General features: G+C 45.4%; 1 protein-coding gene across 1 annotated transcript in view; it reads right to left on the bottom strand.

Annotated features, from left to right (window-relative positions):
• Positions 1 to 5404: 5404 nt before the first annotated feature.
• The window catches only part of niban2b (niban apoptosis regulator 2b), a 38067-nt gene continuing 16189 nt past the window's right edge, over positions 5405 to 27282 (bottom strand). Inside the window, exons 6-14 of the mRNA XM_080853041.1 lie at positions 21747 to 21862; positions 16221 to 16325; positions 15417 to 15579; positions 12906 to 13093; positions 11615 to 11770; positions 9557 to 9670; positions 9151 to 9258; positions 8353 to 8464; positions 5405 to 7757 (exon numbers count right to left, since the gene is read on the bottom strand). Of these exons, the coding sequence (XP_080709167.1) occupies positions 6649 to 7757; positions 8353 to 8464; positions 9151 to 9258; positions 9557 to 9670; positions 11615 to 11770; positions 12906 to 13093; positions 15417 to 15579; positions 16221 to 16325; positions 21747 to 21862 (2171 nt within the window). The 3' untranslated portion in view covers positions 5405 to 6648. The remainder of the gene's footprint in view (positions 7758 to 8352; positions 8465 to 9150; positions 9259 to 9556; positions 9671 to 11614; positions 11771 to 12905; positions 13094 to 15416; positions 15580 to 16220; positions 16326 to 21746; positions 21863 to 27282) is intronic.

Here is a 27282-nt window from a genome sequence, read left to right as displayed (position 1 = left end):
TCTTTTATACAGGTCACCAGTTGAGATCAGGTATACCTTGTTAGACCTAATGAGGACTAATCTGTGTGCTTTTTGGGCACATAACTGGCCACTGGGAGCCAGAATTCTTGCTGTTTGCTTGGGGGTTCAAATACTTATTTTTTGCATCAAATGCAAATAAAGTCATAAATCTTATAAAATGCAGTTTTCTGGATTTGTTTGTTGATATTCTGTTTCTCACTGTTAAAATACACCTACCATTAAAATTCTGGATCACACATTTCTTTGCAAGTGGCCAAACTTGCGAAGTCGGCAGGGGTTCAAATACTTATTTTCCCCACTGTATATATATATATATACTATATATATATTATATCAATCAAAACACCAATGTGCCCAGTGGCAGCCTGGTCTGAGGGGTCTTGTGCAAGCTTCACTGAGTCTGTTTCTGGCTGTTAGGACAGAGAGCGTGATCTCCTTTTCTTTTTTTTTCCACAGGCACTGCAGCGGTTCCAATAACTTGATACATAACCCATCTCAGAAGAGGAGAGCTGGGGCTCAAGCCAGTCTGGCATTCAGCGTGTGCTTTATATTAAGCCACGGCTGAGCTGGGCTGGGCTTGGCTGGGCTTGGCTGGGCTTGGCTGGGCTGGGCTGGGCTGGGCTGGGCTGGGCTGGGCTGGGCTGGGCACTCAAGCATCACTGACTGACTGACTCAAGCATCACTGACTGACTGACTGACTCAAGCACAAACACACACACACACACACACACACACACACACACACACACACACACACACACACACACTGAGGCAGGCAGCACTGACTGACTCAAGAAGCACTGACTGTCTGAAGCACAAACACACACACACACACACACACACACACACACACACACACACACACACACACACACACACACACTGAGGCAGGCATCACTGACTGACTGCCTCAAGCAACACTGACTGACTAACTCAAGCACAAACAAACAAACAAACAAACAAACAAACAAACAAACAAACACACACACACACACACACACACACACACACACACACACACACACACACACACACACACACACACACACACACACACACACACACACACACACACACACACAGAGGCAGCACTGACTGACTCAAGCAGCACTGACTGACTGAAGCAGCACTGACTGACTGACTGAAGCACAAACACACACACACACACACACACAAACTGAGGCAAGCAGCACTGACTGACTGACTCAAGCACAAACACACACACACACACACACACACACACACACACACACACTGAGGCAGGCATCACTGACTGACTGCCTCAAGCAGCACTGACTGACTCAAGCACAAACACACACACACACACACACACACACACACACACACACTGAGGCAGGCAGCACTGACTGACTGCCTCAAGCACAAACACACACACACACACACACACACACACACACACACACACACACACACACACACACTGAGGCAGGCAGCACTGACTGACTGCCTCAAGCAGCACTGACTGACTCAAGCACAAACACACACACACACACACACACACACACACACACACACACACACACACACACACACACACACACACTGAGGCAGGCATCACTGACTGACTGACTCAAGCAGCACTGACTGACTGAAGCAGCACTGACTGAGGCCGGACGGGGAGAACGTGTCAGGGGCCGACTCCACACTCTCCATGCCTGTCAACTGCCTGTTACCATGACACCGGCACCCAGATAAGATGTTGCATATATATGCAACATATTCTCAGGAGACCTTCTTCAAGATGGAAGTGTGTTTGTGTGTGTGTGTGTGTGTGTGTGTGACACTAAAGAGAGTTGGAAAGACAGATATGGAATGACAGAGAGAGAGAGACAGTGGATATAATCTTAGGACATTTTGAGGGAATGCGTCACGTTATATTTAATGTGCTTAACTGCTATGTAAAATGTATCCATCCTTTAACTTTTCAGTGATCCATGAACAGCTTAATGAACATCAAGTCCTCACTAACACAAACCCTTACCCAATATGTAAGCTTTCACTACCACAAACCATTACCCAATATGTAGGCTCTCACTAACACAGACCCTTACCCAATATGTGAGCTCTTACAAACACAAACCCTTACCCAATATGTAAGCGGTCACTAACACTAACCCTTACCCAATATGTAAGCCCTCACTAACACAAACCCTTACCCAATATGTGAGCTCTTACAAACACAAACCCTTACTCAATATGTAAGCGGTCACTAACACTAACCCTTACCCAATATGTAAGCCCTCACTAACACAAACCCTTACCCAATATGTAAGCTTTCACTACCACAAACCATTACCCAATAAGCTTTCACTAACACTAACCCTTACCCAATATGTAAGCTATCGTGCTGCTCTATGAGATCACCATTACCAAATGTGGGAATGAGATGGTGCCCTCCTACTCCTCCCCCGGCCGGAGGTGGCTGACAACTACTGCTGACAGGACCAAGTGGGTCCCATCTCCTCATACCTACGTCACAAGCCAAGCGGGCAGCCCCCCGCACCCACCCCCCACCCAGCCGACGTGTGGCACTGAGCCAGACAGCACCAGCGGCCCATTCACCTTCACCGCCCCCCCCCCCCCCACCACCTCTCTAGTGCAGTGCCCATTCAATACCACGCATCAGATGCGCATCAGAGAGGCTTCCTACTAAGACAAGAGATTGAGAAAGTATGAATGCATGCTATGTAAACACCTGACAATCAAAAGTGCAATGCCAATAGGATGATGAGCATTATTGCACAGCCCATAAATCCATGATGAAAAGAACAGCAAACAGTGGCTAATTGCATAGTTTAATGTTTACAAACCACCTGAAAGCGTGAAATCGCATGAATGAAATGACTGTAAAAGGCAGTTGCTTTGTTATTCTTGGCTATAGGCAACCTTGATATCCATCAAGTTAACATTATAGAGGATACTGAAGTAATGCAGTTGAAAACAACAGTAACGCCGCGTCATGTTTGTTGAAATAACATGTTTCGTTAATATGTATTAACAGTACGTCTGTGTCACAATTGTATTACTTTAAAAGCGATTATTTTATGATGGTATTATAACGCTTACTACAATTGCAACGCTATTCATATTCATGCGCCAGTGAATGATCACAGAAAGTAAACAGGAACACTAACGTCACGCTCTGCCGATAACAAATAAAGAGTATAATGAGAGGATAACTTAATCCACGGGTCCCCTTACCTGGCACACAAGCACTAATGGCGAGGGTCGTGATGAAAACAAGCTCGGTGAGAAGCGAGGCCCACGGTCGGATCTCGACCCTTCTGCTCATCGATTGCATTCTGTGAGACGCTCCTTAAGGACGGTGTGATGGACGAGGGGAGTCGGGGTATACCATTCCCCCGTCCCCTTGCCTGAAATACGGCGCCGGGAAATCACAGCTTCTGGTAGGTCAGGCTCTACGGCAGCATTGAACATACAGGTGCGTTTGGCCTTCTGTTAGATGAAGAGGTAACTCGACACCGCACATTTCCCGAAGTCTCCTTCAGAGGGAGACTATGGAACCCTGGCTGCTAGCGCTACACTGGTGAATTACCAGGTCTACAGTTTACTGCTGTGCTGAGCTGTCAGACATACGCAGTTGAGTGTCGTCATGACGTTGGTCCAATATCCTGAATGCAATCCGCCGCGTAAAAAGATGTGCAGTGTTTCAATGCAGACCAAATGTTAAACTAAACATTCTTTCTACAGGCAGGTAGTAGGCTAACTGAGGTTTGTTCTTCATTAAATAGTCTTCCATCACACACGGGAAAAAATTATACAAAATCCATCTTTATCTTTTTCCAAATGGATGTTAAAAGTTCTAACTTATTAATACTGGATTTCTATCCATGCTTGTCTCTGAGAGATCTGTTCGTTTTTTGAATGTTTAATACCCATCATGGACAGTGTTTATCGCAAGAATTAACAAAATACAGAAAGATGCAGCGCCCTCCTGTGTTGAAATTGAGCTCCAGTTACAAATCATTCCCTTGAACGTTTACAGTTTTTTACAATCGGATACACACTAAAATCAAAACTGTAACACAATTATCAAAACCTTCACTCAAGGAGCAAAACAACGGCTCAGATCTGCACAACTATAAGCACATTTAAACATCACACTTTTTGCGAAACCATACACACAAGTGATTTGCAAAGCATTAAACACACTTTTATGCTTTAGACACAGACATATATCAAGAGGTCACTTCCTTGCAATTCCAAAACACTCTGTCAAGTTACCACACCAATGAGCCGGTCAAATAAACACAGCCATCAAGTGCCCAAACACATGATTGCTTAATTGTAGACACAACAAACAGGTTTAAGCACTATAGAAATGCAGCAGATGAGTAACTGTAATCTGTCTTCAACCAAAATGGAAGGAGTCAAAAGAAGAAGAGTGAGGGTGAGAGGGGGAATCCACAGAGGAGGCCGAGGCCATGCCATGAGGCTGAGGTCAAGGTGGAAGTAGAGGAAGAGGAAGACCTGTAGCGGGAGGAAAATGTGCTCAAAGAAGAAGACCAAATGTATCAAATACAGTAAACTTGAAAGGAGGACAGGCCCATATTCACGCAAGAACAAGATATAGAGATCATAAACATGCTTTTAGCAAATACGAAATGCTATCAGGCTCAGAGAAATTCAAGCAAACATTATCGGTGACCATGCCATTTTCAATACAGTAATATCCATCAGGTCTCTCAGTCAGCACTGGCGACACTGACAAATCTGTACATTTTACTGTAAATGGAATTGTAACCTGTATTGGAAACATCTTTTCACCTTTGTCTGATATTTGCTGAGTTACAGTGTTATGCACACTACTGAAGTAGCATGAAAACTGGGACATGCTTTGTTGTGATTCTCCATGTTGACATGTTGACTGATTTGGGTATATGGAGAGAATTACGTAAATAATATTTTCATCTGCATTGGTCTTGGGTAGTGTTTTTACTGTATTGTGTATTTTCACTTTCTCTGTGTACTTCAATTACACTACTCTAATCACTGAGAAGTAGTATTGCTAAAAGTGTTTTAGGTTTATAACAGAAGTGTGTAAGTGGTACAAACAGAATTCAGTATATGCAATGTGTGTGTTTCATATGGTAACAAAATATGGTTTTGTTAAATGAGTGTATAGATTTTACAAGAGTGTTTCATTTTGCAATGAATCTGATGTTTTTGCTCATTGGGTGTGTGGTTGTGCTTATTGTGTGAGGCGATTGAAAAGCAAAACAAAGTAGTCAAAATTGTGTGTATCCGATTGTAAAAAACTGTAAGCCTCCAAGGTTTTTTGTTGCCAGTCGACCAATTTCCTCATGAAATAAGTAGACGAAGCCAAACGAACGTTATTGGTTATGATTTATTGTGAAGAATTTGCATTTAAACGACTTAAAATAATATTTTAAAAACTTTTCTAAACACACATGTAAAAAATAAGAGGAAAAATAAAATATGACGATTTGATTCCAAGTGCAGCATATAATAAATAAAAAAGAATCTGTTCTAGAACGCTCAGGACCATGCCATGGACGGTTACATTTCCAAAGTAGTGTTGTGAAAATGACTTACTAGCGTGAGCCTAGGTAGGCATACAAAGATCCTTATGTTTTTTTGCACATCAATATTATTTTGATAGTTTGTCATTTCAATTTGAAATACAGACACCTGCCCTAAATTGCCATTTTCTACATTGTCTGTCCTCTTGACACAACTTTCTATTCACCAGTTTCCACAACAGCAAAGCACATTTGTCACGGGACACAAATACATATTGCAGAAAATATTTAAGAGGACTGAAGAGATATACATGAACAGAAATAACAGCATTAATCCATCTATTCATTAGTGAATGAACCCTCTTCAGAAATATGGCAGAGGAAGGGAGTAATCCCAACACTACTTGTACAGAGCTGTTCCTGTGGTCCAAAAAAAAACTAAACAAAAAAAATAAGCCCCCAAAACTCATAAACTAGGTCATTTTACCCATGATTTCAAAACACCATAGTGTACTTGGAGTGAAGACATTTATATATGAAAGAAATGTAACAAACTTAAAGATTATTTAACATAATATTCAGTGTTTTCAGCTTTCGTTAGAGTAATATGTTATTCCTTGACCAGTTGGCATGCATGTGTGAGTAAGTGGTTTCTACCATCAAGAGTGTCTGTCAGGACAGTTGTTTGAACAATGAACCCCACATTGAAAGCCAGCTATGGAACAGAAGGTGTACGGCAGATCAGGATTTTACCCTGATGCTAATATAACTTAATTTAGCAACTAAGATGTAGTTAGAACATGGCAGTGGAAGCTGAGAGCTTTTGCATCGAGACGCACAGAGACACGTGAGATTTGTGAGTGGTGGCTGTGATAGTTTCAGTTATTTGCAGGGTAATGGAAATAAGGTGTTTAGAAAAGGGCAATCGAAGGCTGAAGGCTGAAATCTTAACAACAATATTAAAAACAATATTGTGCAAAAAAAAAAAAAAACGAACAAAATGTTCCATCCCCTTTTGCATGTAGCTGAACAGAGCAAACCAATGAAAATTTGGCGGTTGTTTTCCTCCCAAAGAAAAGAAAATATCACTCAACTTACAGTCTCACATCTCATTGGCTACCACCGGATCTTTGGATACTCCCTTCCCAGAATCCTCTTCCTCTGCCACAGAGTCAGTGTGCTTCTCCTGTGCTTGAGCAGGCTTCGGTTCCTCCTTAGTCGCCTCAGTGGCTGGTGACTGGAGGATGCTGTTCTCAGACTGACCAGCAGGGGAGGCACCTGTGGGCTGGTCTGACTCAGCAGGGCATTCTGAGGTGCTCTCTGCCTCCCCCTGCTGCTGAGATGGGGCCTTGTTCTCTGCCTCCTGTGGCGCGGTGGGATCATCCACCTTGGCCGCTGCGACACTCTGCTCCTGGTCTTTGGAGATGGGTTCCTCCTCTTTCTGTGGAGGGCCGTCGGGCTCATGGTGTGCTGGTAGTGTTTCTGCTGCTTCCTCCAGGGTGGAAGGCTCGACACTCTGCTCGCTGTCCTCCTCCAACACTGCGTTCTCAATCTCCTGGATGGCGCTCTCGATAGCCAGGTCTGCTGGAGGACTCTCCTGGATGGCGCTCTCGATAGCCAGGGCTGCTGGAGGACTCTCCTGGATGGCGCTCTCGATAGCCAGGTCTGCTGGAGGGATCTCCGCCACTGGCTTCTCTGCATCCTCCTGGGAGGCCTCCTTCGCCGGAGCCACACTCTGCTCTTCCTGACCGCTGGCGATTGGGGCGTCCTCCTCCTTCAGGTGATTCCCGTTGGCCAGACTGGGAGTGTCTTTGGTCCCGTTGGGCACTTTGGCTGCGAGGATGTCCGGGGACGTTGAAGCAGCCTCACTTCCGCCATTCTGGTCCCCCTCCCCCGCAGTTTCTTCTGGGATGTCCTCCACCCCTGGTACCCCCACGCAAGACTCCCCAGGCACTCCGCTGGCATCCACCTGGATCATGGAGACGACCTGCTTCATCCTGCGTCTCTTCTGCACCTCTGGGTCTTCGTCTTCGTTGTCCTCGACGTCCTGCCTGGCTCCTTCCGCGTCCTCCGGCTCCTTTTCTCCGTACTCTGTGGCCCAGTCGATAGGCGGGTTCTCGCTCAGGAGGTGGAGGTTGGGGTCGCTGTTGGTCAGGACGATGCTGTCCCTGTACAGGTTGTGCTTCCGCTGGACAGCTGCCTCTTTCACAGCTGCAGATAATTAAAAAATATTTTTAGCCATTTAGACACATTCCAGAGGAAATACTCTAAAAAAAGACAGTTTCAATCACTTCAAAATTATTTTCCAAGTGCCTTAATGAGTAATGAATTACTGAAACCATGTTATACATTTAATATACACTGCCATTGCATCTAATTTACATAACTTGGCACACCAAATACTATATATCATATAGGAGTTTATAAATCTTGTACAGTAATTTCGGAAAACACAACACAACACAACTGACACCAAAAGTATAAAAGTGGCAAAGGAATGAAACATACGTATGTAGACATGGCAGGATAATTAAATCAAATATAAATACTAATTATATTATATATTAAAGGGCCCATATAATCATAATATGGCCCCTGTAAAGTCTCCTCCTTTTATCCCCTTGTATTTCTTTTTCTTTCTTTTTTTACATTATTTTCTTTGTTTACTTTCTGTTGAATTTCCCCATGTGTTTTTATTTGACCACATTCCTGTTATTGTTTGTACAATATGTTTGTGTGTCAAATAAATAAATAAATAAATAAATAAATAAAAGGGGCAAAGAAGATGAATTGCAAATGGCCGTACCCATCATGATGTCCTTCATCACTGTGTGCAGCACCACCTCCTCAAAGATGTTCTCCACCAGGATGAAGCGGGAGAAATCCTCAAAGATCAGCTCCTGGAAGTGAGGAAGCTCCTGCGAATAGACACATCGGGAACAAATCCATTAAAAACAGGAGAACTGCAGGATATTACAGTAAATCAGTCAGCAGAGCAAGAGCTTGAGTTCAGTGTCTATTCTGGCAGTTGTCTGTCTAGGCCACATGGCGTCAAACTCAAGGCCCGACAAGCCATTTCATCTGGCCCGCCAGCTCCTCAGAATGTTGCAAAAAGTTCCATTGATTTGAATGAGCAACGGTGAAATTTGATTTGGTTTGCCTAATTTTCCATCAGGATTAATAAAGTTTCCATCTTTTTATCTATCAGAGCTTGTCTGCAGCAGCCGCTGGTATGGCGAACGCACCACAAATACTGCAAGTCCCACAATGCACTGTCCCCGCGTTGGAAGCATACGTCAATTTAGGGAGCGCTTGCCCCACTGTCCGGCCCTCGACTTACACCCATTTTTTTTATTTCGGCCCTCTGTGTATTTCAGTTTGACACCCCTGGTCTAGGCGATCCTGTAATATTTTACCACTGAGCTTGTCTGAAATGGATAGAATTTCAACCACAGCAGGGTGGTGGAGGGAGGGACAGAGGAATATAGTGTTTCCTCCTTTGGGTGGTTGTTATTGTTTATGCTGTTGTTGTTGTTATTGTTTATGTTGTTGTTGTTGTTGTTGTTGTTGAAGGAGCACAGAGACTGAAGGTAATGAAGCTCACCGGCGAACAGCATGGAGAGAGCTGCTTCAGCATGTATGGGATAAAGATCTGCAGGAGGGCCTCCCTGAAGAAGCGCTTCCTCACCGTGCTGCTGTCATAGTCAAATTTCTATAGAGAGCACAGCAGAAACAAACAAAAGACCCACAAAACAATGGCGAGACAGAATCAATATATTATATATATATCAATATAATAAATATATTATATATATATATATATATATATATATATATATATATATATATATATATACACACAAACACATACATATTTATATATATATATATAAATACAAACACACACACACACACACACACACACACACACACACACACACACACACACACACACACATATATATTATATCCCTCCATTTTGAAGTTTTTATTCTAAATGTCATTGTCACCTTGATGACCCGGTCCTGGCAGCGATGGATGACCTTACAGAGGTCGTCCCCCTCCTGGCCCTCCAGGCCCTGGCGCAGCAGCTGCTCAAACGTGTAGACGGCGTCGTCCATTTGCTGCCAAGAGAGAAACAGGCAGAGCGAGAAAGATTTAACAAGAAGCATGGGTATGGATATATGACTGGGCAAGCTTTGTGTGTTTTTTTTTTGTGTGAAAAGAATGCGGCCTCTTTCACACCAGGTAAACACGTCTACAGAATATTTCAGATAATGAAGGCCTTACAGTGCGATAAGGCAATAGAGAACATTGTGGCTCTGATTAAGGTAGTTCCTTGCTTTTCCTTATCATGGTCACATGGGTGCGCAATCCTTTTTTTTTTGGGCCTGTACCGTGAAGTGTGGGACAGACACAGCGCACAAGCTGAGGCTTGTCTTTAGACCCTCTTGCTTCGCTCCGAAGAGCACACGGAGCTCCTCAAATCTCTGACAGGCAGCGATCCAAATCCCAGCCCTCTGGACCATCTGCACAGAGACAGGGACATGAAGCCTAACCTCCCGGTGAACCCCTTGCCACCGGCGGGCCATGTTGTGGCACGGAGGGCTAAAGGGCACTGTGAATAGGGGGGGGTTGGGGGGTGTTCAGATCCTGGTGGGGTTGGGCATGACATGCTGGGCCATCTTTGTCCATTGGTTCTGCCCTGCCCCCCCCTCGATTCTGCCTCGTTTTATTTAATTGCCTGCGCTTTGGGTCGGCGGCGCTGTGGGTCGGCTGCGCTGTGGGTCGGCGGCGCTGTGGGTCGGCTGCTGGATCGGGTCCGAGTTCTCGCAGCCAACTCGAGCTGCAGTGTTTCTTTTTCGGTGAACCGAGATCTGCCTCGCTCCGCTCTCCAACCACAACAGGGCGAACCTCCCAGGGGGAGGGTGTGTGTGTGTGTGTGTGTGTGTTTTTGTTTTACACAAAACAGCAAAAAACCACCGACCGCAACAAGTACATTCACACGCCACCCCACAGCGCGTTCAGATGCACACAAAGAAACCTCAGTCACTCCAATAGAGACATCTCAAAAACACCAGACACAAAAGCCTCAAAAAACACACCCGGTCCCAAGAGGTGTCTTTGAGAGGCCCTAGGGAGGCCTAAGTCAAATAAACAAGCTGCTTGAGTTGTGTAATGCTATGGCAGCTGATGCTATGGCAGTTTCCTGTGCTCACCCAAGTGTGAGTATTTTCCACATTCCAACTCTGAGTTCAAGGCCTTGAATACTGAACACTACGTGAGACACACGCAGACTTATGTTCATGGCTACATGTAGTATGTAGTCATTACAAGAGTTGTTTCTAGTGTTGAAATGCTAAACTATCTTAGTAAGGCTTTCAGATACTTCAACTCCTAAATAAACATTTACCTTTAAACATGGCACATAGATATGATAAGGACGTACACGGTCATGCACGGACATGCACAAGGAAATGGAAGGAAATTGTAATCTCAGAATTTACCCCATCAACATTCTGTGGCTAGCAACATGCATCAGCTCAGCTGTGGGAGTGTGACCGCTGGGTAACTTCGACCCAGCAACTATGCTGCTCACTGGAGGGGGGGGGGGGGGTTACGGGGGGGGGTCAAATTAAAATGTCAGTTTGGGGATGAGGCCCTGTTGACTCTCCCAGCATGGGAATGGGCCTGGGGGGTGTGGATGTCTTACCCCTGCTCTCCTCTATAGGCTGATGGGAGCGATGTCTTACCCCTGCTCTCCTCTATAGGCTGATGGGAGCGATGTCTTACCCCTGCTCTCCTCTATAGGCTGATGGGAGCGATGTCTTACCCCTGCTCTCCTCTATAGGCTGATGGGAGCGATGTCTTACCCCTGCTCTCCTCTATAGGCTGATGGGAGCGATGTCTTACCCCTGCTCTCCTCTATAGGCTGATGGGAGCGATGTCTTACCCCTGCTCTCCTCTATAGGCTGATGGGAGCGATGTCTTACCCCTGCTCTCCTCTATAGGCTGATGGGAGCGATGTCTTACCCCTGGGGGGGGGAGAGGGATGTAGTGAGACTGACCTCTCTCATGAGGATCTGGGCTCTCTGGACGAACACAGAGGGGCTGGTCACGTCGAAGCGCTGCTGCAGGCCCTCCAGACTCAGCTGCTCCACCTTCTCATAGCAGCTCTGCATCTTCACCGGGTGGAAGGCCAGCATGGAGATCTTCTCCATGTGCTGGGAGAGCAAGGGAAGAGGAAGGGGATTATTATTATTCATCATCATCATACTCATACTCATACTCATACTCATAATCCTCATCTTCTCCATGTGCTGTGAGGGCAAGGGAAGAGGAAGGGGATTATTATTCATCATCATCATCCTCATCATACTCATACTCATAATCCTCATCTTCTCCATGTGCTGTGAGGGCAAGGGAAGAGGAAGGGGATTATTATTATTCATCATCATCATCATCATCATCATCATACTCATAATCCTCATCTTCTCCATGTGCTGTGAGGGCAAGGGAAGAGGAAGGGGATTATTATTATTCATCATCATCATCCTCATCATACTCATACTCATACTCATAATCCTCATCTTCTCCATGTGCTGGGAGAGCAAGGGAAGAGGAAGGGGATTATTATTCATCATCATCATCCTCATCATACTCATACTCATACTCATAATCCTCATCTTCTCCATGTGTTGTGAGGGCAAGGGAAGAGGAAGGGGATTATTATTCATCATCATCATCATCATACTCATACTCATACTCATAATCCTCATCTTCTCCATGTGCTGTGAGGGCAAGGGAAGAGGAAGGGGATTATTCATTGCTATTGCCTTCCTTGTTCACCTCCAACTCATCATCATTATCACCATCATCATACTCATAATCCTCCTCATCTTATCAGTGTCATGTAGCCTGAAGTATAAAGCCAGGGCATCACCATATAAATAAGTATGTCGGTGTATAGGCTTCTTCCTGTGTATAGGAAGTTATAAATTATGAGGGTGTATAGGCTGCCTAAAAGGAAGTTCAACCTCCTACTCAATCCTACACTCTGATCTAGATCTAGATCTACACACTGAGAACACTGGCTGTGGAGAACATCCTTTGCATGGAACACCATAGCAGATGTTCTCCATCTTACCCTATGACCCTTCATCCCATGACCCTTCATCCCATGACCCTTCATCCCATGACCTCTCATCCCATGACCCTTCATCCCATGACCTCTCACCCCATGACCTCTCACCCCATGACCTCTCACCCCCTGACCCTTCATCCCATGACCTTTCATCCCGTGACCTTTCATCCTGTGACCCTTCAGCGGTCTGATTCCTCAGCCCCGTGGCGCCTCACCTCTCCCAGCTTCTCCTTGCTGCCGTCGTTGAGAAGGTTCTTGTTCATGTCCACCAGCTCCCTGAAGAAGACGTCCCGCACCTCGAAGAAGCCGCGGCTGGTGGGCTCCATCAGGGCGTCCAGGATGGAGCTGATGTACGGCTGGATGCTGACCTTCAGCAGCTTCTCCGCTTTGGGGAGGACCAGAGCTGTGGGAGGCAGGCGGGCAAGAAACCCGGGGGGGGCACACAGCGTCAGAACGCAGACGGGTTCGGTAGAAACTCGACACACAATATAGACTAGAGGATAAACTCACAGCCTTTTCCCTAAGAATGTGTAGCCATGACACAGAGCCAAGGTGAGAGATTTCATAGAGGCTGATAAGAACCAACACAAATAACATCAGCATGTAGATGCAGTACAACAGAACATAATTCTCAACTGCCCCAGTGTGTGTGTGTGTGTGTGTGAGGGAACTGCCCCAGTGTGTGTGTGTGTGTGTGTGTGTGTGTGTGTGTGAGGGAACTGCCCCAGTGTGTGTGTGTGTGTGTGTGTGTGTGTGTGTGAGGGAACTGCCCCAGTGTGTGTGTGTGTGTGTGTGTGTGTGTGTGTGTGTGTGTGTGTGTGTGTGTGTGTGTGTGAGGGAACTGCCCCAGTGTGTGTGTGTGTGTGTGTGTGTGTGTGTGTGTGTGTGTGTGTGTGTGAGGGAACTGCTCCACTGCATTCTGAACAGAATTCTCAGGCCTGAAGACTGTTAAATAATCTGAACAGAATTCTCAGGCTTTAAGACTGTAAAATAATCTGATTGTGGCAATGAGCCGTGGTGGGAGATTTCATCAGTTGTGACACTGATAGGGTCATGTGACCAACTTTTCAGTTCAACTAGAGACAAGAATGTCCAAACCACACCCCTACAGACCTTGACAATCCTTCTCCACACAGACACACACACACATACAGGCAAAAGCGCACACACACACACACACACACACACAGGCACAGACACACACCGGACACACACACTTACACAGGCACACTAACACACTCACAGGCAGAAGCGCACACACAGGCACACACGCACACACACACACACACACAGGCACAGGCGCACACAGGCACACACAGGCACACACACACACACACACACACACAAAAATGTAAAGGGCGAGAGGGAAACCTTTACTGGCCTCGTGCCAGCCACAGTAACTCCCCACATCTTAATGCTGTATGTTAGAAAAAGGGAGGAGTAGTTGATAAAGTGGCTGTCTGGGTTTTAAATAAATAACACCCCAAGGGCTTAGAGTCAAAGCCGCGTGCTATTTTTCATGGTGGTTTTCGCAACAACACTTGGCTATGAAATGTGTGGGAGAGAGTCACATTTTTCTTTATAAACTGTTGTAAGCGCATGTGCAATGGACCAGCTCACGGTCAAGACCAAAGGGCTTGTGCCGGGGGATTTCACAGGATGACCTCATCACAGGAACGGGGCTCTGTTACAGGATGACCTCATCACAGGAAAGGGGGCTGGCATGAAACCCCACAGCTGGTTAACAGAATGTGGTTCCTCCGCTTAAGTTCCCCACAGCAGACAGGACTCCGAAACATTTGAGTGGCTGTTCAGAATTCCTCCAGGCCGACAGGAAGGTAACCAGCAGAGGCTTGAGCAATAAGAAATAACTCTGCACCATAGCAGTGTGTTTGAGTTGGAGAACATTTGCTAGAACATATTTACAAGAGCAGGGGCGTCCCTCTCTACCTTCAAGAATCTCTTGAAGACCCAACTTTTCAGAGAGCACCTCCCTTCCTAACTGGCATCTTGACTAATGCTTAACTTGCACTTCAGCCGTTACAGTCCCGCACTTCTTTTTCTTTCTATGTCGTTTTTCTATTCCTTATGTAAAGTAGTATTCATTGTTACACCAGGTTTTTATTGCTCTTAGCTTGACTGTTCTCTCCCTTGTACGTTGCTTTGGACAAAAGCGTTTGCTAAATGACTTAATGTAAATGAAAAAATGTACGAGACAAGCACGTCCTGGGCGACATCCTGGTTTGTTTTGCGCTCACTCTAGCCCTGACAAAGTCACATCCGAACAATGTCATACCTCTGACATTCCAACCATCTGGGGATGCTATCGCAGACACTAACTCCATCATCATTTAAAAAAAGGCTATTCTAGGACAAGGCAATCATCAGCGCTGGCTACTGAATGTCAGAGACGTAAGCACTGCAGCCGACAAGCCATCTTTTATTACTGTGAGAAGTGGATTGGGTCTGCTGTGTCTGGATCAACGGCAGGGCTCTATTTCTAGTCATTTGTTATAAATGCCGTGTTTACAGATCTTATTCACAGATCCATTTCTCATGACAAACAGTAGTATGTTCATGCTCATTTAATATGTACGGCTAGGCTCAGAGCTGATTGGATGAAAGTCAACGGAAGACTTTAAAAAATGTAGTCGTTAGAGGTATCCAAGATGTCATCCCTTGACAGTACACATTATTAAGCGATGAGACCCCTAGTGTGAGCCTACCTCTGATTTTGCCAGTGACGTGTTCTTTGGAGGTGATGATCTGGTCCATGTCGGTGCGGATGGAGGCTTCCAGAGGCGGACTCCCAGCCTCGGAGCTCTGTACTATGGCCTCGTACTGGGCCTTGGCCTGGGACTGCACCAGCCGGTACACCGCGTCCGAGATCTGAGGCAAACGTCGGCAAAACCATCAGTCAGGTACCACTCCACAAGTGTACTACATTCATGGAGTACGTTTGCAGAGAGTTCAGTCATACTCCAGTTCGATTGCACAATGAGTATCGTAATTTTGAAAGATCAACCTTGATGATGACAGACTGTGAATGCTAGATCTGTGGAAAAGAAGATGTGCTTTGGATCGTAAGTATGCCGCAGTTTATACCCCTCTTTAAATGCATCTCTACCCCACTCTCAAGTTAAAGAGCAGCATCTTCCTCCTCAAGCAGAGTTGTCCAGTTCTCCTCCGAGAGAGAGATCTTCTCCTTCACTATTTGGTTTAAGGGCCTTAATCTAACATACTACCACTAATACTCTAATGTGATGTTTTCCTGAGGAACTTGACTTAATGGGATGCACCAGGCCGAGACTAATACTTAGACAAGATTAGAAAAACAGAAGGGGGGGGGGGGGGCTCTTTGACCCCTCTACATCTGGCAGGTCTACACACACACTCATCCTCCTCATTTGCCTCTGGTCTGAGATGGTGTGTATTACAGCAGGGATGTGTTGTGTCAGATTAACTCTGTGAGTAGGTCTTCAGGAGGATGATGACGATAATAATGATGATGATGATGATGATAATCTCACCAGCATCCAGCTCCTCAGCCTTTCCTGCAGTTTGCCCTTCAGACGGGGAGAAATTAGCTCTCGCAGCTCCGGCAGCAGCTTCTCCATCACCAGGTTAGCCAGGATCTGTATGGGACACAGGGGAAGAGCACTGATGTAACACCAGGATCTGTATGTGACACAGGGAAGGGTATTGATGTAACACCAGGATCTGTATGTGACACAGGGAAGGGCATTACTGTTACACCAGATGGGCCAGGATCTGTAAGGGACACAGGGAAGGGCATTGATGTAACAACAGGTTGGCCAGGATCTGTATGGGACACGGGGAAGGGCATTGATGTAACACCAGGTTAGCCAGGATCTGTATGGGACACAGGGGAAGAGCATTGATGTAACACCAGGATCTGTATGGGACACAGGGGAAGGGTATTGATGTAACACCAGGATATGTATGGGACACTGGGGAAGGGTATTGATGTAACACCAGGATATGTATGGGACACAGGGAAGGGCATTGATGTAACACCAGGATCTGTATAGGACACAGGGAAGGGCATTGATGTAACACTAGGATCTGTATAGGACACAGGGGAGGGCACTGATGTAACACCAGCATCTGTATGGGACACAGGGGAGGGCACTGATGTAACACCAGGATCTGTATGGGACACAGGGAAGAGCATTGATGTAACACCAGCATCTGTATGTGACACAGGGGAGGGCACTGATGTAACACCAGGATCTGTATGGGACACAGGGAAGAGCATTGATGTAACACCAGCATCTGTATGGGACACAGGGGAGGGCACTGATGTAACACCAGCATCTGTATGGGACACAGGGCATTTATAGTACTGGGGAGCTGGGTGAAAAACCGGTGAGTGAGACTGATTGTGAAGAGAAGTGCTGATGAAGGTTGTATGGTGTGCTCCACAAACAGGATGTTTTTTTTTGTCTCCAGTGTGTACCCATTTATAATTATTTGTCTACGTACAGCCCATGAAGATCAAGATGGAAGTGTTTTTGTCTTCATTCTGTACCCATTTATAATTATTCGTCTATGTACAGCCCATTCAGATCGAGATGGAAGTGTTTGTGCTCAACATGGCCCTTTCCTTGCGGTTTATTCCAATTTATATATTCAATACAGCACATCAAAGTAAAAGTACTGCCCCATACTGCTTTGAAATACAATAATGTTTTCTGTCTGTAAGAGATCTGGTGAGACACAGACATACTTTATTTTTCCATACAAATCACCATAGGAAGCTCAATGAATTTGGGTGAAACTCATTCCTCCTCTGATGACAGAGAGTGTGTGTGTGTTGGGGGGGGGGGGGGGGGGTGGAGGGGGTGCTGGCGGGCGTCCAGGGGCAGCCTGTCTGGCCAGCGAGAGCCTGTGGGGACTCTTGAGTCCTCCAGCACCAGACGACTGCTCTCCAGATGCCCGTGTGTGTGTGTGTGTGTGTGTGTGTGTGTGTAGGAGTCCTCCAGCACCAGACGACTGCTCTCCAGATGCCCGTCGGCCAGCGGTGACTCATTCCCAGAATGCTCTCTGCTGTCTGACAGTCAGACGGAAAGGGGGGGGGGGGTCAAATGATGTGCCTGGGGCCCAGCTGCTGCCACACACACACAAACGCGTGTGCACAGACACACACACACGCACCAACAGACTAGGGACATAGATACTCCAAAAGAGAAGGCAGGGAGAGTGAGCATCTACCCTTCAGCCCGCTGATCTGGCCTCAGGTTCCACACATTCATTAGCCACTGCTAACACACACACACACACACACACACACACACACGCACACACACGCACACACAACACACACACCTGCCAGAAGCCTAGGAAAATGGTACACCTTGAAGATAAATACTGGATATGTACAGGAATCTCTGAGTTAATTACCTACATTGTTAACAGCCATTAAAAAAAAAAATCTACGTCCAAGTCCAGGCCAGTCCAACTGCACTAATAAATCACAGTCACACACACACACACACACACACACACACACACACACACACACACACACACAGCATACATACAGCAGGTCTAGATCACATCTTCAATAAACTCCAGAAGGTCTTCGTCACATCTTCAATAAAACTACAGCAGGTCTATGTCACATCTTCAATAAACTACAGCAGGTCTATGTCACATCTTCAATAAACTACAGAAGGTCCATGTCACATCTTCAATAAACTCCAGAAGGTCTATGTCACATCTTCAATAAAACTACAGAAGGTCTAGATCACATCTTCAATAAAACTACAGAAGGTCTATGTCACATCTTCAATAAACTACAGCAGGTCTATTTCACATCTTCAATAAACTACAGAAGGTCCATGTCACATCTTCAAACTACAGAAGGTCTAGATCACATCTTCAATAAAACTACAGAAGGTCTATGTCACATCTTCAATAAACTACAGAAGGTCTATTTCACATCTTCAATAAAACTACTGCAGGTCTATGTCACATCTTCAATAAACTACAGAAGGTCCATGTCACATCTTCAATAAACTACAGAAGGTCTAGATCACATCTTCAATAAACTACAGCAGGTCTATGTCACATCTTCAATAAACTACAGAAGGTCCATGTCACATCTTCAATAAACTCCAGAAGGTCTATGTCACATCTTCAATAAAACTACAGAAGGTCTAGATCACATCTTCAATAAAACTACAGAAGGTCTATGTCACATCTTCAATAAACTACAGCAGGTCTATTTCACATCTTCAATAAACTACAGAAGGTCCATGTCACATCTTCAAACTACAGAAGGTCTAGATCACATCTTCAATAAAACTACAGAAGGTCTATGTCACATCTTCAATAAACTACAGAAGGTCTATTTCACATCTTCAATAAACTACAGCAGGTCTATTTCACATCTTCAATAAACTACAGAAGGTCCATGTCACATCTTCAAACTACAGAAGGTCTAGATCACATCTTCAATAAAACTACAGAAGGTCTATGTCACATCTTCAATAAACTACAGAAGGTCTATTTCACATCTTCAATAAAACTACTGCAGGTCTATGTCACATCTTCAATAAACTACAGAAGGTCTATTTCACATCTTCAATAAAACTACTGCAGGTCTATGTCACATCTTCAATAAACTACAGAAGGTCCATGTCACATCTTCAATAAACTACAGAAGGTCTAGATCACATCTTCAATAAACTACAGCAGGTCTATGTCACATCTTCAATAAACTACAGAAGGTCTATTTCACATCTTCAATAAAACTACTGCAGGTCTATGTCACATCTTCAATAAACTACAGAAGGTCCATGTCACATCTTCAATAAACTACAGAAGGTCTAGATCACATCTTCAATAAACTACAGCAGGTCTATGTCACATCTTCAATAAACTACAGAAGGTCCATGTCACATCTTCAATAAACTCCAGAAGGTCTATGTCACATCTTCAATAAAACTACAGAAGGTCTAGATCACATCTTCAATAAAACTACAGAAGGTCTATGTCACATCTTCAATAAACTACAGCAGGTCTATTTCACATCTTCAATAAACTACAGAAGGTCCATGTCACATCTTCAAACTACAGAAGGTCTAGATCACATCTTCAATAAAACTACAGAAGGTCTATGTCACATCTTCAATAAACTACAGAAGGTCTATTTCACATCTTCAATAAAACTACTGCAGGTCTATGTCACATCTTCAATAAACTACAGAAGGTCCATGTCACATCTTCAATAAACTACAGAAGGTCTAGATCACATCTTCAATAAACTACAGAAGGTCTATGTCACATCTTCAATAAACTACAGAAGGTCCATGTCACATCTTCAATAAACTACAGAAGGTCTAATTCCATCTTCAATAAACTACAGAAGGTCTATGTCACATCTTCAATAAAACTACAGAAGGTCTAGATCACATCTTCAATAAACTCCAGAAGGTCTATGTCACATCTTCAATAAACTACAGAAGGTCTTCGTCACATCTTCAATAAACTACAGAAGGTCTGTCACATCTTCAATAAACTACAGAAGGTCTATGTCACATCTTCAATAAACTCCAGAAGGTCCATGTCACATCTTCAATAAAACTACAGTAGGTCTATGTCACATCTTCAATAAAACTCCAGCAGGTCTATGTCACATCTTCAATAAAACTACTGCAGGTCTACTTCACTTCTGCATCAGCCCTCTACGGTCAAGTGGTGACATGACAACGCATACATTCAGACAAAGACCTTTTCAAACTGGGGTCCTTGTCTGTGAATCAACAAGAGACACTGACGCATTCCCCTCATGCAGATTTCAGCACTTCCATGTTGGGAGTGTGAGAGGACTGTCCTATGGACGCAGGCAGGATATCTAGCCTTTATTATAGATATCTATGGTCGTATGGATCTGTCTGACATGGAATTTCACCTCCGAACCCCCGCCCCCCCTTCAGTAGATCTAAATCATCTCGCTCACATTAATGCCATGGAAAGACACGCAGGGCACTTAGACAGTCAGCATGTCAACAGTCAACTTTAAAGTACCTTCCAGATAACCATCTACTAGCTATAATCATAGCCTGGTCATTACCCTCACCTCTGACCACAACCCTTAACCCGGGTCAAATCCTACTTGCATTGCTCCTGCTCAAAAGATAGTTTGCTGACAAAAGTATTGGTCAACCAAACTAAAAAGAGCCATATATTTTGGAACAGGCTGTTTAGAGAAGGTGATTGGGTGACTGACGGTCCTTAGTGGAAAGGTGGTGTGTGATTGGGTCCTGAGTGGAAAGGTGGTGTGTGATTGGGTCCTGAGTGGAAAGGTGGTGTGTGATTGGGTCCTGAGTGGAAAGGTGGTGTGTGATTGGGTCCTGAGTGGAAAGGTGGTGTGTGATTGGGTCTCTAGTGGAAAGGTGATGTGTGATTGGGTCTCTAGTGGAAAGGTGGTGTGTGATTGGGTCCTGAGTGGAAAGGTGGTGGTGTGTGATTGGGTCTCTAGTGGAAAGGTGGTGTGTGATTGGGTCTCTAGTGGAAAGGTGGTGGTGTGTGATTGGGTCCTTAGTGGAAAGGTGGTGTGTGATTGGGTCCTTAGTGGAAAGGTGATGTGTGATTGGGTCTCTAGTGGAAAGGTGGTGTGTGATTGGGTCCTTAGTGGAAAGGTGGTGTGTGATTGGGTCCTGAGTGGAAAGGTGGTGTGTGATTGGGTCCTGAGTGGGAAAGTGGTGTGTGATTGGGTCTCTAGTGGAAAGGTGGAGTGTGATTGTGTCCTTAGTGGGAAAGTGGTGTGTGATTGGGTCTCTAGTGGAAAGGTGGAGTGTGATTGTGTCCTTAGTGGGAAAGTGATGTGTGATTGGGTCTCTAGTGGAAAGGTGGTGTGTGATTGGGTCCTTAGTGGGAAAGTGGTGTGTGATTGGGTCTCTAGTGGAAAGGTGGAGTGTGATTGTGTCCTTAGTGGAAAGGTGGTGGTGTGTGATTGGGTCTCTAGTGGAAAGGTGGTGTGTGATTGGGTGATTCATCATTGCTGCTGAGGACATTTGACTCCTCACCTGTGGCGGAGCACCACACATCATGTCCCAGGTGCCGTACTGGCTGTGGGCCTGGCGGTAGAGGCGCACCGCGTCGGTGAAGGCCGGGGTCTGGACCTTGCATTCCTCCGAGAGCCCTGGAGAAGAGACATTGGACAGACATGGATATCAGTTAGTATGAGCCTCCTTCACCTTCTGATCGCCATGAACATAATTCATCTTATAACAATAACCAATACAGGCAATACTTCAAACCATACACTTTCTTTGTTTTTAAAGATTTGTTTTTGGGCTTTTATGCCTTTAATTGATAGATTAGAGAAGAGTGGGACAGGAAATGAGAGGGAGAAGAGATGGGAAGTTGACTGGAGAAATGACATCAGGCCCGATTTGAACCCGTGTCCTCCATGGGCGTCAAGCCCGAATGTGTTTGGGGCTACTGTTTGCGCCACATTGCCCTCCCCATACACTTTCTTTTGCTGTGAACGTGAAGGAAAACATATAACCACTTCCTTTTTTACATAACGCTTCCTTTGCATGACAGAGATCTGCACCAAAATCCAAGAAGTATCATCTTCTAAAAATTACTTGACCAGAAGAGCCTCCGCTTTCAGTTCCCCTCGCCAACACAACTCACGAGTCTCTGTGGGATTGGTCACTTTATTTGGCTACTGGCCCTCTCTCCAGGGAGTCACGCTGACACGCTGACACACACACACACACACGCACACACATGCACACACAACCCCGAAGACTACTGGTCATTTTCAGTCGTCTATACACAAACACACACACACACACACACACACACACACACACACACCCCAAAGACTACTGTTCATTTTCAGACGTACACACACACACACACACACACACACACACACACACACAAGGTGCGATTACCAACTTCATCATTAACAGTCCCGGTCATCTCCCAAAACAGGAAGCCATGGCTCTAACGTTCTCAGTTTCCATGGTTACGCACATCAGACAGATACACAACCCTGGTAACCAGAGGAAGTTAAACCGTAATGAGGTTGCACACTACACACTCCTCTCCATGGGGTTTCTCCCTAAGGCCAGATCCAAAAGGGACAATAATTTGCCTGCGATGAAATGTGGATTTAATCTTGCCTAAATCCTCCCACGGACCTTGACGAACCCGTTCTGACGGTGGAACTCGAGACCCAAATGATGCATAATGAAACGTATGTGTGTTGACTTCATTACATTTCACCGGCGGCCAGGGATTTGAACTCTGTGGTTTTGGCAGCGGAGTTGAGCTTGTCATATACATTCTGATTTCTTGGCTTCATTAAAAGTCTTGAGTCCCCCCTGTGACAGTGGCCCATAACATGACTCTGTCTGCAGTGAGGAAATATAATCTACACAATAAAAAAAAACCACACAGATCCAGTGAGTCTGGCTGGTTAGTATTTAAAGTGGTCTTTAAAGGAAGCGAGAGAGAGGGTCACACAATAAGGAATGTGTGCATGGAGCTTGTCAGTGGGTTTGTGAAAGTTTGAGCTGTGACAAAGACAGGAAGTTAGTTGGAACCAGGGTGGGTGGGGCAGATGGAAGGGGCGGAGGAGGGGGGGGGGGGGGGGGGGGGCAGGAAGCTCAGACCAGAACTGTTAGCTCTGTGTGTGTGTGTGTGTGTGTGTGTGTGTGTGTGTGTGTGTGTGGGCAGGGTGGAGGGACATTTACCTTGGCAGTATCCCTCATGAGAATGAATTGGCAGCTTGTGTTGGCTCTAAAAGCGTCAGAGGAGCTCCAGAATAGCCCCATTAAGGAGAAATAAAAATCCCCTGTGTCCCCACATGAGACACCCACCCCGAAGACTACTGTTCATTTTCAGACGTCCACACACACACACACACACACACACACACACACACACACCAACCCCGAAGACTACTGGTAATTTTCAGCCGTCCACACACACACACACACACAGAGACTACTGTTTTCAGATGTACACACACACCCAGACCCACATCCACACACACACACTACTGTTCATTTTTAGACGTCCACAAGCCTCCAGTACGATGCAGCCACATGTGTCTACAGTACCCAGCCCTATATCCCTGATGAAAAATGGACGGTATTTCTGATTCCAAAGTCCAATTGATTCAGCCAATGCCTCTTCTCTCCTTCATCACAGAGGGTAATGAGCACAGGCCGGGACTGTGTACTTAAATCAGGCAGCTCCAGTATTTTGAGAATTTCCTTGAGACACTATTTTCACAGCTGCTGACATTCTCAGTCTTCTACAGATATGTCAGTCGCATGAACAGCTTCTGTCTGGGGTTACGCCTATTATTTCAACAATAAGGTCTTTTTTTTTACTGCCATTCGTTGCATCTTGGGCTTTTTCATGATCAGTACTTCAACTTTGAACCCTATAGAGTTAAGCTACACTATACCTTATCCTGACGAAATCAACAAGTCAAGAAGAAGAAAAAGAAAAATCATCTTGTTATATGTTGGACACATGGCATGTGAAAGGGCCCTCAATGTATGGCTAAGGAAGAACAACATAAGAAGCCCATGTGTCCTATATCCAGCATTAATGCACTGATTTAGTTGAGGTTTGTTCACACAGAAACCTTTTTCACAGCATCAACAAATGAGTCAAAGCACTGATTCATCTCCATGTTGCAATCATAGGATGACAAACAAAAAATGCTCCCTGACTGGAAAGCCCCTTAGAATCTCAATCTGTATGAAACGCATCATCTACAGTCTTGTCATATCGGAGAGAGTTATGACATCTCTAACCCAAGTGGCGGGGAGGGAAAGCAAAGCTTTTGGTCAGTGTTCCCACTGCGTGCTTGGTGGATGTGTTTCCACTGCGTGCTTGGTTGATGCGTTTCCACTGCGTGCTTGGTTGATGCGTTTCCACTGCGTGCTTGGTGGATGTGGCACTGTCAGAGCAGAGGAATGAGAGCAATGGAGAGAGCAGAGAGCAGAGGGCAGAGGGCAAGAGAGACCCGAAGAGAAACAGCTGGAGACCGAAGGATGAAGGATGGAATGACTAATAGATAACGATAAACTAAACAGACTGAGATGGAGACGGACATGTTGGTACAGAATGAGAGTGGAGGGGGGGGGGGGGGAGTCTGAGAGAAGCCTTTTAGAAAAAAATTAATTGCGGTTCCATACCAGCTTTTATTAGGCTTCAGTCTAAACACAGAGCAGGCATGGAACACAACACATCCGAGCAGCAGCAGCCTCAGCAGCAGCAGGGCTAGCTGAGCCATGTGTGCGCTACGGCACCACACACACACACACACACACACACACACAGAAACACACCTACCTGCAGCCATGTAGCCCCTTCCACACATGCGCACACACGCACACACACATTCCAGCTCCACACAAACAGCACATTGATAAAGTGTGTGCTACATCTGCTCAGTATGTCTGGCATGCGATGACATGCAGAAAACGAGAATACCATCACACAGTGATTGCCCTGTTTACTTACTTCTTACGTGTGTGTGTGTGTGTGTGTGTGTGTGTATCTAGACCACAACTCAGTGTACTCTGAATAACCATCATCAGGCCGTATTGGTGTGTGAATGTAGCACGTGTTTTGTGTGTGTGTGTGTGTGTGTGTGTGTGTGTGTGTGTGTGTGTGTGTGTGTTCGTAGGGCTGGGGGGTATAGCCAGCCTGAGGCTTAGAGGTGTGTGTGTGTGTGTGTGTGTGCTCGTGTGTGTGTGTGTGTGTGTGTGTGGTGTTCGTAGGGCTCGGGGGTATAGCCAGCGGTCCATCAGAGAGCAGGGTGGACTATGCGGTCCATCTGTGTAACATTCGTGTTTGTGACGAGAGGTTTTCTCCATGACCCCTACTGACCCCTCATCCTCAACACCAATTACATGTTCATGTTCAATACTCAAGTCATAGTACTCGCTCTATGTACATAATGACAGCTAATGGAAACCTCCTTTTCCACATTTAAATAATTAAGTGACGTATGAAAAGCAGACGCTGGAAAAGCAGAGACGGTGTGTGTGTACCTGACATTTGACTGTTGACATGCTGACTGTCTAAGTGCCCTGCATGTCTTTCCATGCCCTTAATGAGAGCGAGATGATTCAGATCTACTAATGTTAGGGGGGGGGGGGGGTTTGGAGGTGAAGTCCCATGTCAGACAGAGAGAAAGAGAGAGCTGTGCTAGACACAGAGAGAGACAGCTGAGAGAGGGTTTGAATACACATAAGCGTTTTTTTTTTTTTTTAAACGGGACGCTAGGAAACGCATTGATTCCTATGGTACGGAAAGGGCGCCGTACCATAGGAATCAATGCAATTTCTAGCGTCCCGTTTAAAAAAAACACGCTTATGTGTATTCGAACCCAGAAGCAGTTGAGGTCTGGAGAAGCAGTTTGGGTCTGTGCCCTGACCACAGGGCTCTTCTTACTGCTCCCTGGGTTTCAAACATGCGCTCCTGCTCATGCTCATGCTTCCAGTTTAGGGCAAATTCCCTGCAGACGTCCTCTTGTTATCCCATCAGACGAGCCGCCCGTCTCCAAGGTCACATTCCTGCGGGTGCTGCCACCCTGTGCACCTACGTTCCTCTGGATCAGCCACGGAAAGGGCCATGATTCCACTTAAGTTATTGCACAATTACACCCACACACACACACACACACACACACACACACACACACACACACACACACACACACACACACACACACACAAGGAGGGCTCCACACCCTTGGTAAATGCAATACCACACTGACTGCCTCCTTCTTGCCAGTATACGTGCCTGTACCTCTCCAGACCTAGCGTTAGCGCACGGCGCCCAGCCACTGGACTAGTCTGAAGCAATTATGGGAGTGAAAAATGAATCCCAGCGGTATAAACACGTGGAGGAAATTACAGAGCTAGGCCTGCATCATATGACTGCGGAGAAATAAATGGTTTGGATGTGGCAGGGAGTATGGGACCGCACACAAGAGAGCGAAAGAGATTATATTTATAAATATATATATATATATATATATACACACACAGACACACACATATGACATCACCAGAAAAAAAGGTTACTATGTAAAAACGACATCCCAATTACACCAACACCATGGTATGAGAACACATATTATCAATTAAATAACAAGTTACCATTATCAACTACCATTATCAATCAACTACCATTATCAACTACCAAAAATCAGACAATTTTGTATGCACACAAAAATACTTGATAGAAAGCATATTTAACTCCGATCTTTGACCCTAGATTCCTCTAAGTTTACACTTTGGTCTTTCTCCTGTATTTATCCTCCATATGGGCAGCTTTGCTCATCCAATCAAAAGTACACAGCTCCTTCTTGTTTTGAGAGTTCTTGACCCCAAAGATAAACTATTTCTTTATAAAGGTGAACTTCCGTCTGCAAAACACTACATCCAAAAGTCGGAAAAGAGAACAGCTTCGGAAATCGGAACAGCTTTGAGCAGCCCCAGAACCAATGAATAGCAGAGCCTGGTACATTAGGAAGCCACCACAGGGGAGAAACATCAGACCTCAATGTAACGA

This window comes from Sprattus sprattus (genome assembly GCF_963457725.1).
Source record: "Sprattus sprattus genome assembly, chromosome: 15".
In the NCBI taxonomy this organism is placed as follows: Eukaryota; Metazoa; Chordata; class Actinopteri; order Clupeiformes; family Clupeidae; genus Sprattus; species Sprattus sprattus.
This window is presented reverse-complemented; position numbering and strand designations above follow the sequence as displayed.